Source organism: Silurus meridionalis, chromosome 24, assembly GCF_014805685.1.
Source record: "Silurus meridionalis isolate SWU-2019-XX chromosome 24, ASM1480568v1, whole genome shotgun sequence".
Lineage (NCBI taxonomy): Eukaryota > Metazoa > Chordata > Actinopteri > Siluriformes > Siluridae > Silurus > Silurus meridionalis.
The window spans coordinates 14,933,492-14,951,714 of NC_060907.1; the positions used below are offsets into that span (position 1 = coordinate 14,933,492).

General features: G+C 39.4%; 1 protein-coding gene across 1 annotated transcript in view; it reads left to right on the forward strand.

Annotated features, from left to right (window-relative positions):
• cul4a (cullin 4A) overlaps positions 1–16,044 on the forward strand; it is a 27,836-nt gene extending 11,792 nt beyond the window's left edge. The window contains exons 9-20 of the mRNA XM_046838382.1: positions 736–803; positions 1,020–1,138; positions 1,264–1,456; positions 2,406–2,510; positions 3,832–3,942; positions 8,327–8,412; positions 8,809–8,916; positions 10,593–10,706; positions 10,794–10,899; positions 11,222–11,394; positions 12,812–12,964; positions 15,199–16,044. Coding sequence (XP_046694338.1) covers positions 736–803; positions 1,020–1,138; positions 1,264–1,456; positions 2,406–2,510; positions 3,832–3,942; positions 8,327–8,412; positions 8,809–8,916; positions 10,593–10,706; positions 10,794–10,899; positions 11,222–11,394; positions 12,812–12,964; positions 15,199–15,294 — 1,432 coding nt within the window. The 3' untranslated portion in view covers positions 15,295–16,044. The remainder of the gene's footprint in view (positions 1–735; positions 804–1,019; positions 1,139–1,263; positions 1,457–2,405; positions 2,511–3,831; positions 3,943–8,326; positions 8,413–8,808; positions 8,917–10,592; positions 10,707–10,793; positions 10,900–11,221; positions 11,395–12,811; positions 12,965–15,198) is intronic.
• The last annotated feature ends 2,179 nt before the right edge of the window (positions 16,045–18,223 follow it).

Here is an 18,223-nt window from a genome sequence, read left to right on the forward strand (position 1 = left end):
CCAATGAGACTTCTGTACCTGTCCACAGGTATTTTGGCCCACTCTTCATGAGGAAACGTCTGTAGCTGTCTCGGATTTCCAGACATGTTTCAGCTCTTTCCACAGATGTTTAATAGGATTAAGATCAGGGCTCATAGAAGGCAATTGATTTAGTCTTAGAATAGTCGTTTCTAAATGTTTTGTTCTAAGCCCATACTTGGGTGTTATTGGCTGTGTGTTTTGGGTCATTATCCTGGACCTGAGACCGAGCTTTTCGACACTGCGCAGCACATTTCGCTCCAGAATATCTTGATAGTCTTGAGATTTCTTGTACCCTCCACATATTCAAGACCCTCTGTGCCAGATGTGACATAGGTATGAGTCTCCTCCATGTTTCACAGTAGGTACAGTGTTCCAAAAAAGTTCCTAAGTTTGTCTCATCTGTCCAAAGGACATGATTTGCATTTTGGCAAATTTCAGTCTCGCTTGTTTACGATTTGTTTTCAACAGTGGACTCCTCCATTAAGTCCACTTCGGCTCAAACAGTGACGGATCATGCGATCTGACACTGATGTTGTTACTGCTGTTGAGCAAATTAATTAGGAAAGTATAATTAGGATATACAGATTCCTATACAGAAATGAATATGAATGAAAGGAAAGTAAAGCAGGAAACTGGAACAGGCTAAAATTGTTCAGATTTTTTTTTTGCAAAACATATAAGAAAATGCACAACTCTTTATTTTCTTCATCACAGGAAACCCCTGATCTCTGCAGTAGAAAAGCAGCTTCTGGGGGAACACATGACTGGCATTTTACAGAAAGGTTTGTTCCCAGTGTTATACAGTTGTGCACCTGTGTGTCAGTCCCTATTATTGAACAGAACATGGTACTATACACATCTACAACTAATAAATTCTAATAGTTTCTTCATTGGGGGTGTAACAGTACATTCAGTTCAGTGTACAGATTCTTTAGCGCTTTATGTCCAGCTTCAAAAGGCAACCTGTATACACAGGTAACATTTTCTCATTCTTCCAGGTCTCAGCACACTGTTGGACGAGAACCGTGTGACTGAGCTGACACTGCTATACCTGCTCTTCAGCAAAGTGAAAGGAGGCCTGCCTGTATTACTGCAGTTCTGGAGAGAGTACATCAAGGTACACACACCATTTCTGACTCTTTTTTTTTTCATTTAGTAATCAAATCTCATCAAGCCTCTCTAATTTATCATTTAGTAGTGTCCCACTGACTCTTCTGCCACATCTGTGTTTTTCTCCTGCAGAGCTTTGGTGGTGAGATTGTTGGCTCTCCGGAAAAAGATAAGGACATGGTGCAGGAGCTGCTGGACTTCAAGGATAAAATGGACAACGTGGCGCAAGGCTGCTTCCAGAGGAACGAGGGCTTCATCAATGCCATGAAGGAGGCCTTCGAAAGCTTTATTAACAAAAGACCTAACAAACCAGCAGAGCTTATTGGTAAGTGTGGAAATAATATGGCATGTGATTTTAATATTCGGTTTTCTGGGTTTTTTTCCCCAGTCGTACCAATCAGTGCGCTATTCATTATCTATGAAATGTACTGTTTGTGTATGTACTGTAGAGGACTATTTTCTAAATATATATGTTTCTGCTTATTTATTGGTTGTAGTATCCTCTGACGTCCTAAAAAGGGCGGCGTTGAAGACAGAGTTAGCCAATGAAAATAACGAACGCAGTCAGGCGTCCGTTTTTCGTATTTGTATAGTCTTGTTCACCCTCCTTTTTTTTTTTTGGTATTGCTTTCAAATACTAAAATCAGAACCAAGTCTGTGATATCGCCCTCTAAAATCTGTATATTCTCTACAAGTGAAGTTATGACCCATTCAAGGTGGATTGAATTTGCCAGTGTAGCTTTGTCATGTACATTATGATGTAAAGGAAACCACAAGCATGGAAGAAAGTTTTCTTTGGTGTTTGGGTAAAATTTTTGCCACAAAAAAAAACAACAGACTTTTTAATCACGTTGCTTGAGATCTATGTGCCTCCAGTGAATTGCTCCTAAATCTAATCGGTTTTATATTCCTGTATCAGCTGTTGTCATGTCTGTGTTTTCCTGCACTGTAGTCAGAACCTTCTTTGTTTGGCGTTTAGCCATCCTAAATAGTTCTCTACATATTTCAAGGTTTTATTATAATGTCACACTTTTGATAGTGTCGTTCCTGTGATACATTACACTTGCTTTAGTTTCTAAAAGTCTATGCAATCACAGCATTGGAAATCACATTGTTGCTTAGTCATAAGCAGTTTTTTTCTGTATTTAATAAAAGAGAAATTCTTGGACATTTGAGGAGGGTGAAACAGGCATCAGGAGGGTGAAACAGGCACGCTGAGGATTCTTGGATAAATACACATCATTTATCTGATTGTTTTTGTGATTTTCCTGCAGCCAAATACGTCGACTCCAAACTACGCGCCGGAAACAAAGAGGCCACGGAGGAGGAGCTGGAGAGAATCCTCGACAAGATCATGATCATCTTCCGCTTCATTCACGGTAACGGCGTAACCGTCCGCTCAAGTTTAAAAACCAAACGACTACAAATGAGATCGACATGCAGCAGCTAATCAGCTTCCTCGGATTGTAGCACAAAACGTTTTTAATTGTTCAGTTATGGGGAAATGCAAGTTTAGCGGTAAAAATTTTATTATTATTATATTATTATAATTTAGCATACTTGTGCATGTTTTTGATGTCATAAAATAGCTCTTAAATTTCATTCTTAATGGTCTTAAAAATGTCTTAATAAAGTTTTACATTTGACATGGTGAAACCTACAGAAACCCTATAGCATCGAGGTAACCGATGATCGAGATAAACGAAAATCAATATGGCGGCAATATATTAACGTGCTTGAAATTTCTTTACGTACATGATGTGCGTTAATAAATGAGAATGTGCATGCGCGTGTTTTTGGAGGGTTTTTTTTACACAACAGCGTTGCCGCGATTTGTTTGATGAAGGCATGCTATAAAATGTACATACATGTTTGTTAACTGTCAGGAATCCACCTGCCACGCCCCCTTCGCCCCCCTTGGCGTGGCAGGTGCCTTTTCGTCCGCTTTCTCTGAAGCTCCGCTTCAATCGCGCACATATGGTGCTCGTTTATCATCATCACCAGCTCCTATTTAAACTTCCACACTCTCACCGTCCGTTATTGTTGGTATATGTTGATTCACGGCGGTCGTTGTTATCGCGCATGCGTATCCCGGTACATGCCTTCCCACCGGCACTCTCTCAACGGCTGCTCTTTTCTTCCCAAAGCGCATCGCGGATTCCCCCCGATCCTGCCGGTGTTCATTCTATGCTTTTGCTGCTCATCTCACGTTCCGCGCCGCGCTACTACCAAGCGCCGCGCTTTCGCCTCCCGTTCATCGCATAACATTTAACAACAAAAGGCATATGTACACTAACTAACAGCAGAGATTCACCAGTATATAATACAACACCTGTAGCAGCTGTAAGCCTTGATTTTTCCGCCACTTTCGCGAGTTCTTCTGCGGCTGCACCGAGATAACCGACGTTAAATGGCAAAATTTTCCCCCCTTGTGCTTGAGATATTAGGGTTCGGCGACATAAAAAAGACAGAACCGATAAAAAATGCTTAGAAAAAAGGAGAATTTGGTTCCACTTGTTGGTTGTCGATTAAACCGAGGTCGAGATAAGCGGGTTCCACTGTATAATATTATATTTTTTAGATAGATATTAATAATATTATAGATATAAATTTTTTTTGTTGTTGTTGTTTTGGTTTTTTTGGGGTTTTTTTGCATATTCCAGAATTGCTTCCGAACGCATTCTTGTATTGTCTCTACAGGAAAAGACGTGTTTGAAGCATTCTACAAAAAAGACCTGGCTAAGCGCTTGCTGGTGGGCAAAAGTGCCTCTGTGGATGCTGAGAAATCCATGCTGTCCAAACTCAAGCATGGTGAGATTGTCTCTTTTCATCTGCTTTTGCATACTCATCTTAGTTTTTATAAAAAGGGAAATGAAAGGGAGCTGCCCCCTACCCCCTACCCCCAGGCTGTTTCAAGGTCGGAAAGTCCACCAGGCGATTTCCTAACACGAGCACAAGAAAAAGCAGAGTATCACATGACTATATTTATACAGGAAGGCTCTAAAAAGATGTGGTTTAACACCAGAGACGCTTTGTTTGCTGTACTTGCTCACTCCGTGCAACAACAAGCTGCCCCATGTTTACCGAGCAATAGTGTATCGCTTAAAGCTGACCAGCAGTGTGTTTTCCTGCTCTGTGTTCCACGATTAATGAAATGTTAACACTGGAAGGCCCAGATTTCAGCTGCTCATAATATTTGTTTTATAAACTACACTAAACACCTGACCCACATGGTTTAAATAAATTAGCTCACCATTTTTATTTATACACAGATTTTTGTAATGTGCTTGTTCTAACACATTGTTGCAAAGGGATTTTGGAATCTAACACTATTAATATGCACAAGCATTCAATTTGACTGTACTTAAAGAACTAAACGTCCACTACTTCACTAATCCCGACCAATTAAAAAAAAAATCGAAAACGATCGGCGTCCACATTGGTTTTTTTTGCAGCCCTTTCTCAAAGGTTGCTCAACCACACTAAAACGTCTGAAAACGCTTTGCGTCCGCGTACTTCGCATAAGCAAAATGTGAGGTGCTTCGACTGCTTTTGCCCGGTGAGGACAGGCGCGGTCACGTGACTTAAAAAATGCCATCGCAATGGAAAGGCTCAGTTTTCGCAGTCTGCAAAATTTAGTCACTTTGGAGAGAGTTTTCCGAAAGCTACGTTTTTGTTGACGGACAACTCAAAACTTGGGCTGGGTCTTCATTCTTGTTTTGTTTTGTCTCTTTCGTAAGCCCCAAAATGTGGCTCCGCTGCTTGCTGAAGATGGAAGTGACCCTAGACTTAGAAACAACACATTTCAGAAACAAATGTAAATGATCAAGTACGGTATTTCAGAAAATGTGAGGACCGTATTTTTCGGACTATAAGCCGCTACTTTTTTCCCACGTTTTGAACCCTGCGGCTTAAACAACGGAGCGGCTTATTTATAAATTTTTCCTGGGTTTTTCCCGGTTTCACAAAATCCAAGCCAAAAAACTGAGCCCCATAACATTAGACCAATGAAATTTCCGAACAGAAACGAAAAAACGCACCTCACCTGTGTTCTGAGCTGCACGGCATCGGGAGAAAAACCTTTTTTTTTTTACGCACGACGATGCCAAAAAAATAAACTCCCGAGAGAAATAGTTGTGAAAGGAAGGAGGAAGACAGTGAACAATTACTTACTTGGTCGGCTACTGTTTAGATACAAGCCGTTGTAACGCGTTGAGTCTGGGTGAAGGGAGAGCTCACTAACTCCAGTTGCAACAGAAATCACAGACAGGTTTCCAAAACTCGTGCTTTTTTATTTTTCTTGGCAACAGCGTTAAGGGTTAGTCACAGAAACTTAAAAATGAGCATCAGAAAATAATAAGGACATATTCCTCGGTCTTGCACACACGCAGTAATAGCGGGAAATACCGCGGCAGCAGGCTATTTCCAAAATTCCGCTCTGCTCTTAAAGGAGCCACAACATATTTCACCCGTGTAACAGACACTGTCGTTAAAGCCTGTGTAAAGTTCATTAGTTTCAGTGTAGACACCTGCGGCTTATTTATGTTTAAAATAAAAATCTTTGTCAAATTCAGTGGGTGCAGCTTATATATGGGTGCGCTTTATAGTCCAGAAATTACGGTACTTGCTCACATTTCAGCAACAATTTTAGTACATCTTCAAGGGACAATACTATAGAAATGAAACTTATATTTTATAAACTTAGAGTAGTTAATGGCAGCTTGTGTAGCAGTACAGATTTACTGTCCTCTAAAAAATAACTCAACATACAGCCATTAATGTCTAAATAACTGCCAACAAACGTGAGTCCACCCTTTAAACATTTAAAAACTGTGTCCAAAGAGTCAATATTTTGTATGAGCACCATTAATCCAGCACTGCCTTTATCCTCCTGGGTATGGAATTCACCAGAGCTCAGATTGGCGGTGTGTTTGGGGTCATTATTTTGGAAAACTGCCATTCGGTTCAGTTTCTGAATTGAGGACATCATGTTGTGCTTCAGAATGTCACAGTACCTGTTGGAATCCATCTTTTCTTCAATGAACTCCCCAGTACCAGCAGCACTCATGCAGCCCCAGACCATGATGCTACCACCACCATGCTTGACTGTAGGCAAGACACAATTTTCTTGGTTCTCCTCACCACTGCGTCACCACACATGCTGGACACCATCTGATCCAAACAAGTTCATCTTAGTCTCATCAGACCACAGGACATGGTTCCAGTAATTCATGCTCTTATACAGGTCATCTTCAGCAAACTGTTTGTGTGTTTTCTTGTAAACCAGCTTCAGAAGAAGTTCCTTCTTGGACGACGGAGATGCAAACTGACTTTTTGCATTGTGCGGCGTACGATCTGAGCACTGACAAGTGAACCTTCCGCTTCTGCAACCTCTAAAGCAAAGCTGCAGCACTCATGCGTCTGTGTTGCAAAGCAGCTTCTGCACCTGACACACAGCACAGACTCGACTTCTTTGATGGACCCTTGTGAGGTCTGTTCCGAGTGGAACCAGTCTTGGAAACCTCTGTATGACCCTGACCACTGTACTGTAACTCAGTTTCAGGAAAAGTATTTTGGAAAAGTATGAATTTGATTCAAATGATTTCCAGGTTTGGATTAGTGTGTGTGTGTGGGTTTTTTTTTTTGTGTGTGTTTCCAAACTATTGCCCTGTTCGTTTTTTTCCGAAAATATTAAAAAAAATTTCATAAAACGAAGGTGTTTGTTTCGTGGAGTTAGGAGCAGATTTTCGAAAGACCAGCACTAGATTGGATCTGCACAGCCGTGATTGGTTACGTTGTGAGGCAGCAGTGATTGTACAGGGCCCCCAACTGTTTGACTAAACACATGGAAAACTTTAGAGATTGTAACGTAACACGTCACAGTTGGAATTCAAATCATTATTTTATATGTTGAATATGGTCTTAATAACCTTTTGGGAAGTCTGCATTTTTAAATCTGAAGACATTCTGGAATTCTCTTAATAAAACGTGTAGGAATCCTGAATTCTGCAAAGGTTTATAGACAGAGCTGTAGTAGAAAACTATAGGAATGAAACATTTTAATGAAACACTCAGCTTCCTGCGTAAGTTGAAACCAATCAGTTTAGTTTATCATTTATGACCGATGTAAATAATAAAACTTGACAATATAAAAGTTATGCTATCTGGACTTTCACATGCTATAATTGTATATTTATGGCTCTTGGAATTGTTCATGGGTCTAAAGGTGTAAATCCAGTTTATGTCTATTATGGGATTAAATTGTTTTTGAACAATTCTCGGCCATTTAAATCTTTACTACCGTATTTTTCGGACTATAAGCCGCTTTTTCCCACGTTTTGAACCCCGTGGCTTAAACAAACTAATTTATGAATTTTTCCTGGGTTTTCCCGGTTTCACAAACTTCAAGCCAAAAAACTGAACCCCAAAACATTAGACCAATGAAATTTCCGAACGGAAACGAAAAAACGCACCTGTTCTGAGCTGCACGGCATCGGGAGAAAAAAAGTTTTTTTTAAATGCACGATGATGCCAAAAGATAAACTCTCGAGAGAAATAGTTGTGAAAGGAAGACAGTAAACAATGAATTTCTTGGTAGGCTACTGTTTAGATACAAGCCGTTGTAACGTGTCGAGTCAGGGTGAAGGGAGAGCTCACTAACTCCAGTTACAACAGAAATCATATAAGCACAGACAGGTTTCCAAAACTCGTGCTTTTTTATTTTTTTTGGCAACAGCGTTATGGGTTAGTCAAAGAAACTTAGAAATGAGCATCAGAAAATAATAAGGACATATTCCTCAGTCTTACACACACGCAGTAATACCAGGAGAAAGCAGTGGCAGGCTATTCCCAAAATACCGCTATGCTCATAAAGGAAGCGCAACATATTTCACCCGTTACACCGTGTGTAACGTGTCTGTCGTTAAAGCCTTTGTAAAGTTCATTAGTGTAGACACCTGTGGCTTATAAACAGGTGCGGCTTATTTATGTTAAAAATTAAAATATTTGTAAAATTCAGTGGATGAGGCTTATATATGGGTGCGCTTTATAGTCCGGAAATTACGGTATATAAAAATACACCCAGGTTTATATAAAACTTTATGCTGAAATCGCATCTCAAGTGAAGATGATCCACCGAAAAGTGAGGTGAGATAATGTTCTCTGATGTGATGTATATTGCTGTGGTCTCTCGCAGAGTGCGGTGCAGCCTTCACCAGCAAACTCGAAGGCATGTTTAAAGATATGGAACTCTCCAAAGATGTTATGATCCAATTCAAACAGGTATTTTAATCCTTTTCTTAACCATCACCCTGATCTTTATCCTTTTCCTTCACTTTTTATTTGGGAACTGGGCATAAATGCTGTATCAAACCATGACGTTCCACACACTCAGTTCCACATACACTCTTCTGTTTATCTCACTTATATAAATTCATTAAAAAAATATTATTATTCATTGTGTTCTTTTAAAGCTCTTGCTATATTATTATTTTTTTGTCGAGTCAGCCGTTTCAGGAAAGCGATCAAGTGAATTGTCACATGTGGTAACAACCTCTGTGGCATGATCAAGCTTTCTTTTTTCTTTTTTTCTTCTTTTTTTTTTCTTTTGCTGTTGGTGAGATTAACACTTGCATGTGGTTGTGGTTAATGAGCTCATAGTTTCCATGCTCTCCTCAGTACATGCAGAATCAGAGTGAACCCAGCAACATCGATCTGACGGTCAACATCCTAACCATGGGCTACTGGCCCACCTACACCCCCATGGATGTCCACCTGCCCTCTGAGGTTCGTACCTGTTCATGTGTATGTACAAAACAAAACAACTCAAGTCAATGTAAACAAAAGACCATTTATTATTCATTCATTCATATTTATATATTAATCATTAGTAAAAAATAAACATATGAATACAATTTTTTAATTATATATATTCGAGTGTATATCCATATCTCTAAACAGTGACACCGCGCTATTTGAGGGACATTCGAAAAGGCGGAACGTGAAAAAACACGTAACCTGAAGAAAAAAAAAAACATGGTTTAATGCGATAAAATGTTGTTTTTAAAAAAAGCTCAATAATAATAAAGCACACTACGTACGGCGCACGAGTCCACAATACGAACATAACTTGTTCAATTACTAAGCATTTTTTTGCCCATTGACTATAAACAGAGGTGGCAAAAGTATACACATCATCTACTTAAGAAGAAGTGCAGATACTCATGTTTTAAAAGACTTCAGTAAAAGTTGAAGTACTGACTAAACGTTCTTACTCAAGTTAAAGAAGTTTTTGCTCTGACATGTACTTAAGTAAAAAGTAGCCGTTACTATTACCTGTATTATCCCAGATTGTAGGGTTATTCAATCTGTTCCTGAAAACAACTCAAAGTTATGATGTTTTATGAATGACAAATTTAAGGTGAGTTATCCTGTGCATTTTATTGAAGTTCAAACAGGAAGTTTATTAATTATACTTTACCTGTATAGCAGTTCTACAACATATAGAAACGTTATATTACCTGTATGTGCTTTCGCGAATTTGACGGCGAATTCTTGAAATCCAGCACTTTTTTTTTTTTTACACAGATTATATCGAACATCTCCCTTATATATGGCCATGGGTGTTGAGGAACGTCTTTGTTTTTATTTATTTTCACATCGGTGACTCCCTCTGAATTCACATTAACCATTGTTCTTGTTGCCGTGCTAACTGTTAGATTTGCTTGCCTACATCTACGCCAGGAAATAATACACCAGTGATATTGTGAAAAAGCCACGCAATGATAGATGGCTGAAAACAGCGCTCAATGAGAAGTAATACTAAAAGTAACGAGGCTGTTTTGAAAATGTAAGAAGTAGAAAGTACAGATATTTGTGTAAAAATGTAATGAGTGAAAGTAAAAAGATGTTCGGAAAAAATAGTGGAGGAAAGAACTGATACCAGAAAAATCTACTTAAGTACAGTAACGAAGTATTTGTACTCCGTTACTTCCCACCTCTGACTATAAAAGAAAAAGCTTAACCCTGATTAATGAGATAAGACGGCGTTTTAAAAGACCAAACTTATTAAACACTAATTATCATAAAGCATACTACATATAGACGAGCCTGAACGGTAGCTTTAACGCGATAGGACAGCGTTTTTAAAAGACCAAATTCGACCAATCAGCTTGTCTGTATGCTTGATTTTTAAAGTGTTTACCAGTGTTTACTCAAGTCTTAAGCCACATTAAGCATTTTTTCACGTTAAGCATTTTGGAAAGATTGAAGTCAAATGTGGTCCGGTACCAAATGATGCACAGCCCGGTACCGGTCCAGGGCCCGGTGTTTTGGGGACCACTGCTCTAACACACTTGGCTTTTATGCTCACAATAGAAACCCATGAAAGGTTTCTGCAGTGTGTATTTGTTCTGAATAACTGAGAAAAGGATAAGGATTGTGTGTGTTTGTGTCCCTTTTAGATGGTGAAGCTTCAGGAGGTGTTCAAAACGTTCTATCTTGGGAAGCACAGTGGAAGAAAGCTTCAGTGGCAGCCCACACTGGGTCACGCGGTACTAAAAGCTGAGTTTAAGGAGGTCAGTGTCTAACTATCTGTATAAAAAAATAAACAAAAGAAACACACAGACACACACACACACAAAACTGACGTTGTGTTTTTGCAGGGGAAAAAGGAGCTGCAGGTATCTTTATTCCAGACCCTTGTTCTGCTCATGTTTAATGAAGGGGAGGAGTTTACACTGGAGGAGATCCAGACAGCTACAGGAATAGGTAAAGAAAATTACTGTTTTTGTTTTTTTGGTGGGGGGGGGGGTCCAAGGTCTAACCAATAAAAGTGTTCAATTTGATATTGATCATTCCTAATGATTTAAAATAACAACCAGGTGGGTTTAATATGTTTCCACTCGTGTTTCCGTTTCTGATAATAGTTAATAATTCACCTTTAAAAATCGACAGGTGATGAATAATCTGCACATCGAGTCTTCTCTGTGTTCATTCGTCCGATCACACTTATTAAAACTTGAAAGATTTCTGAGTCTTTATAATCGTAAGACTTTTTAAGCTCAAATTGATCAGTGAATTGTTTCCTCAGAGGAGAGCGAGCTGCGACGCACGCTGCAGTCCCTGGCATGCGGGAAAGCTCGAGTGCTTAATAAAAATCCCCGAGGGAAAGAAGTGGAGGACGGAGACCGCTTCAACTTCAACAACGACTTCAAGCATAAACTCTTCCGCATTAAGATCAACCAGATTCAGATGAAGGAGACGGTAGGGATTTCCTGTACTTGCCTACTATTGGTCGGAATCGTCGCTGAATTGTCATCTAGCTACTGTTTAAACACATTGTTTGTTTTTTTTGTTATTATTATTCTTCGTATTGTAGGTTTTTATATCCCTAAAGAATTCCTACTTCTCTTCAGAACAATGTACACTATATTTCCAAAAGTATTGGGTCACCTGGTCATGAGTTTGTGATTTTTGAGAATTACATTCCACATTTAGTCCCAATTTGCTCTTATAGTTCTCTCCACTCTTCTGGAAAGATGCTCCACTAGATTTTGGAGTTTGCTTATGGATATTTGTGTTCAGCCATGAACGTATTATGAAAGGCAGGTACTGATGTAGGTGAGGAGGCCTGAGGGGTGCAGTCAGCGTTCACGTTAACCCCCAAGTGTTGAAAGAATCTAGAAGGAATGAGATCAGAGCTCTATAGTAGGCCACTCAAGATCTTCCTCTCCAAAGCATGTAAACCAGATCTTCAAGGAGCTCACTAGAAGGAATGAGATCAGAGCTCTATAGTAGGCCACTCAAGATCTTCCTCTCCAAAGCATGTAAACCAGATCTTCAAGGAGCTCACTTTGTGCACAGGGGCATTGCTGCTGTGCTGGAACAGGTTCAAGTGAATGCAGATTTTTATTATTGCGCATCATCTAAAGACGTCCTGTACATTTGAGTGCCTCCAGCTTTGTGGTAACAGTTTGGAAAAGAACTACATATAGCAGGAAAGATCAGGTGACCCAATACTTTGTGTTTAATGAGCATGGATGAGTGGAGTCTTCACCAGCGTTTTTGACTACTGTTGTGTTTCGCTTATCAGCACTGTTACTGATTAGCCAGAGGATTATACATTGGACCGTTTCTAATACCTCCAGCCTCACAAACATTATTTATGATTGTGTTACGGTGAACCTGCTGTATGATAAGTAGGCAAGGTGGTGAAAGTTGACTATAATGAAGCTTTTCTTTCAAAAACATAATCCTTAACTCCTTTAATTAGAAAACCCTCAGTTTCCTCAGTTTCCGTTTTCTCACTTCTGATCTGTCAGGTTTAGATTTTTGTACTGTAACACTATGTCTGATGGTGTATACACCACTTTTGGAAGGAGTCTCCAGTGTCAGAACTTTGTAGCAGTTGAGCAATAACTATAAGACTTTCAACATGCCAACGTTTTTAGGACTGAGGTCTGGCGAAGGATCAACAGTTTATAGCTGCTATAATGTAAGTGACTTGTTTTAGGAACCTGAGGATTAAAGACATAAGAGGAATAACATATTTTAGGATGCACAGTTATTGGAAATAAATCAACTTCATGGAGGCATGCGTGTTTTTGAGGAGTTACTGTGCACATTAATGAGGTCCTTCTTTGATTCATATTGTCTTTTTTGCTTTGGGTTTTCTTTTCAGGTAGAGGAACAAGTGAGCACCACAGAACGGGTTTTCCAGGACAGGCAGTACCAGATAGATGCAGCAGTCGTGAGGATCATGAAGATGAGAAAGACTCTCAGCCACAACCTGCTAGTGTCAGAACTCTACAACCAACTCAAATTCCCCGTGAAGGTACAGGTCTTACTGCCCATTTGCATTGTAGCGCACATTACAGTGGTATAGAATTAAGGGAAACGAAGCAAAAACCTGTTTAAGGGGCCCTTAAACATGGCTCTTAACCCTCACCTGCTCAGTATAAGAAAGAAAAGAGAGAGAGAGATAATTGTAAGTCAGTCTGGAAATGGGCGTCTGCCAAATGCTGTAACGGCTAATATGAAATTGCAAAGACCACGCCATGAAGTCCAAGTCGAGACATGCAACGTCTGGCAGAAAAACAAAAGTCGCCACCCGTATTTTACTAAGCGAATTAGAGAGCCTTCCACCAGATAATTTCAGCAGGGATTAATATAATTCAGCTGCCAACACGTTTTCTATCCCTAACTGATGCAGTGAGTAGCTTCTCATTTCTTGAACAACCATGCTGGAAGATTTATCCTGTTTGTGAAAACCTAGAAAGATAGTGGAGAAACCATCATTTTAGAGAAAGAAAAAGAAAAAAAATGAGAATGAAAGCGAACGAAGATCATCTAGGCATTGGTGAAATCAAATTATATTGTACGACAGTAAAACTATAGAAGAACCATGTTTAATAGTGAAAGTAAGAGAATTCCCACACACAAAATGTAAAGTGAACTCAAGGGATTGGGTCTAAACAGCTATATTGCTTTTACATATCAGTGAGGCTGGTCAGAGGGGAAAAAAAGCTTTAATTTGCTAATGAACATAAAGAATGGCTTTTGAAAGGAGTGGAAAAATGAGTCTAGATTTACCCTGTTCCAGAGGGATGGGTGCATCAGGGTAGAAGAAGTGATGCCCCAATAATGCATAGTGCCTAGTGTACAATCCTGTGGGGGCAGTGTTATGATCTGCGGATGTTTCAGTTCGTCAGGCCCAGGTTCAGCAACATTATCTACCCTGAAAATAAAACCAGCTGATTTATACCCATATTCCAAAACATGACAATGGATTCATCAGGCACAAATTGTAGTTCAGGAAACATGAGACATTTTCACATATGGATTAGCCACCAGAGATTCCAAATCTTAAGCACATTCAGAATCCTGGAGATGACCCTTACGTAGCACCTTACTCTCTCCCATCAGCAATATACGATCTTGGTGAAAAATAAATGCAGCGATGGACAGAAATAAATGTTGTGACATCGCTTAAGCTTATTGAACGACGATGAAGACGTGCCGTAATCAAAGACTGGCTGAAGAACTATTTGAGTTTGTGACTTTTTGTTTTGGTTTTTGGCCAGACAGTAAATATCAATGTATAAATACATTTCTCAAGCTTTGAATGTTCCTGGAGCACAGTGGCCTCGATCATTGTAAAAACAACAAAACAAATGTGAGAGCTGAATAACTAGACTAGAAGGGCTTTGACCAAGGAAGCAGAACCCAAAGGACACTGAGGAAGCTTCTCAAGCTGATTCGATAGAAGTCTCTCCATATTAAAGGGAATAATGCAGGCACTTGAACAACTCTAGAAAAACAATTCCCTCACCTATCGAAAACTAGCTATTGCTAATTTCATGTACTACAAAGTTCACACAAAGGGTTCAGATAATTCTCTGAACGATCTATCAATCATTTCAGATTTTTTTTTTTACCAATTATGAGGCAGAAGCACAATGCAAAAAACAGTTACATGCCGAGCAAACATCAGAAGGAAGTGTGACCTCTTTTCAGAAACCGCTGATCGTCTGGGATTTTTACCTCACAGTTTGTACAGTTTACACACTTGCAAAAAAAAAAAAAAAAAAGGACATTGAGTTACAGTTCTGTGGCAAAAACAGATTTATTAATAAAAAGAAGAGACTACTATATATTGCTACCCTTCACCTTATAAAATATTACATGCACTGCCTCACTTTGACAAACCTACCCTGCACAAAATGTACTTAAAAACAGCGTTTATTTTCATCAGATGCTCAGGAATCATTAGTTTGTATATTTTTATATGCAACAGCACTCCATAGCAAATTCCTTGTACAGTGGTAATAATAATGATTCTGGTTCTGAGGGGGGAAAAAGGCCAGATTGGTCCAAACTGCCAGAAAGAATATAGCAACTCAAATAAGCTCTTTGGTGAGCAACATAAAAAAAACCTCATGGGTACAGACTCATGCCTCATTCTGGCAAAACTCTAGTACATGCAGTTAAAACTAGTGATGTTCTTCAGGTTTATTACAAATGAAAGAGATCAGTTTGTGATGTAACATCTTCCACTTCCTCTTACAGCCAGGCGACCTGAAGAAGCGCATCGAATCCCTCATTGATCGAGACTACATGGAGAGAGACAAGGAGAGCCCCAACCAGTATCACTATGTGGCCTGAGATCCGTTGTTGGACTCGGTCACAGAGACTTGCCCTTTACTTCGGGCCGCGCGCCCTAAGGACAGCCTGACCCACCCTTTGAGGACCCCGATAATGGCCACCAGTAGAGTGACTAGGGTTGGCATGGGGACCTTTTAAAGTACTTTAAAGCGGTGGGGTTAAAGTGTGACGTCAGGAGGATCGCACGAGGAGAACGATCAGCTGATAATTTCCACAAACAAGCACTTTGTTTTTTCTTTTTGTTTCTTCTTTCCTTTTTTTTCCCCTTTTGAGTTTTGCTTTTTTGTGGTCAGTCTTTTGATGTCTCACATGTGCTTATAGTTTAATTCGCCCTACCGCTCTCTTTCTGTTTCTCTCTCTCTCTCGCTCTCTCTCTCTCTCTCGCGCGCTCTCTGACTGCTGACTTGTCATCGATAAGCGAATTCAGTCATGTATGGCAGCAGGCTGTGTTAGCGTCAGGGCTTTTGAGAATTCTCACTCAGGCTAAGAAAATGTCAATAAAGCGAGCGCTTTCCTCGCAAAAGCTTCACTAACCCACGTACGTACCGCAAGATTGGATTCTCTGACACGTCCTACAGTTTTCATGCACTGAAAAAGGCTAAAATGAGTGACAAAGAAATGTTTTTTTTAAGACTCAACAAAGCACATTAGTGTGTGTGTGTGTGTGTGTGTGTGTGTGTGTTGCATGTGGATATGTGTGTGCTAGAAATTTTTTCTTGTAATTCACCACTAAAGATATTCAGAAAAACACCTCGGCTCCTCATATTTTTTTAGATTGTGAGTTTGAATCTTTTGCGACTGAAACGTGTTGATTAAACCACGTCTAATTTGAATATTTGGACTCGAGATGTGGCATCAAATAGAATCTGCACAGGAAAATAGCCATTATTCACCTTTAATTCGTTTTATTTACATAAGGTTGAGAATGTGTGTATTCGGTACTAAAATTCACGGGTCGGTACGTACCTCGGTTTTTGAGTCATGGTTCGCTACAATTTATTACAGTCGGGGGGAAGAAACGATTAAACATCAACATTTTGAAAACAATTTTCAATAAAATGCCTCCTCAGATAAAGAATATACAGTAAAATATTTTCTAAGAATAAAATATAAATAAAATAGAATAAATCAAATTATTGCAAGACCCTTTTTTTTATTATATTATTTAAATTAAGTCATGGATTAAATTGGCACGAATTCAATTGATTGAATAGAATTAAATAAATGGAAATATTTTAAGTTTAAATGTTAGACCCCATTCAGCTAGTACATGGGTATATGTGTGTGTTTTACATTTAATTTTTCCTTTTTTTTAAAGGTATGTTCTACTTAACAAATGTCTTCATTCCTTCCATCCTTTTTGGCAAACACTAAAGAATCCGTATTGTTAGCGATTTCGGACAAAAAGAAAAAAATCTGAATTCTCCAGCGCACTACAAATCGTATTTCGTACGGAGCGTGTGGCCACAGTGACACTGCGCTAACTCGTTTCTTTTTTTATCCCCCTGTTGTGTATGTTTTCAAGCTTAATATATAAAAAAAAAAAAAAACAGTGACACTACCAAAAGCTACCCAGAGAACATGAATATTTGAAGCATGCTGGATTTCCTTTACCTGGGTAAAAACATGACCCGGGTATGTCCTTTCCCAGATCTAGAAGGCACATACCACAACTGGGTCTCGAATCTAGATCGGAACTGTCAGCAGAGCATTTATCATCTCTTGTGTTTGTGTGTGTTGCCGAAAATGTGTTTATCCACATAAACCGGGTTTGTGTTTTGTCCAGGCAGAATCATTCATCCCCATACTGAACCATGCGATCATTTCTCGATGAAACAGGACAAAAGGAGAAACGGTCAACGGTAAAACGAAAGGAAAATGCCGGATATCGCGAGCATCTGTGAAATGGTTGGATCCGATTTAACACTTACCCACCAGTAAACACTGAACAGATTGGTGCAGTTTTAAAGTCATTAGTAGGGCAGGAGGAAACCCAGGGTTTAACCACCCTTAGCAAGTGGCTTCATCAAAAAAAAAAAAAAAAAGTGAGAAATCACACTTCCTTAAAACATAGGGCATGCTGTCAGTCATGTGTATGACCTTAAGGAGGTAGAAAAGCCGATGAGGGATGAGTGTCATGAGTGTGCTAATAGCCATGACTCACAGGACGTTTCCAAACCACCACACTGAAATGGTGGATATCGACCAAAGGGTTTTTAGCTCGTAAGAATCTGGAGACCTTTACAGAGCTCTTCAGTATAAAACCTGTTACCGACTACAGACAACGAATAGTTCTTGAATCAGCACAAAGTAATGGTTCGTTCCAGAATTCTGCATTCGTTATAGTGGATCACTGATTAGATCTAAATTAGGGAGCTGTCCTATAATACAAGTTGGATATCTAAAATAATATTGGATATACATAAACTCTCGACACATCAACAATATTTTGAATTGCTTGATAAATCTAAACTAAACTGAATTGAGGGGGTTGACCGATAGTGGGTTTTACCGATGGCTAGTTTGGATCGGAGTCGCCGATCAGGTCAGGGTTCCTACCGACTTGAGGACACTCGAGGTGTTCCACTCCGACCACAAGCTCACGCAAGCTACGTCTCATGCTACGATAGGTTTGGGCCTACAAGGACGTCTATTAGAAGTGGATACAAGGATACAAGGACGTCTATTAGAAGTGTGTTATTGTCTTTGTAGTGATAGTTTGAGGGTATGGTCAGGTGTTCAACAATACGTTTGTGTATTTAATGACCATTTGGAAATGGAACGACCTCGTTTTCTTCATGAGTAGCTGTAGATATCGACATATTCAAGTTTCACACGGTGGAGTTGGACGTGCAATGTGATTAAAATCTCAACTCAAATACTATTCAAATGTAATTTACATACACATTCATCACAGTCTCTTTAAGGT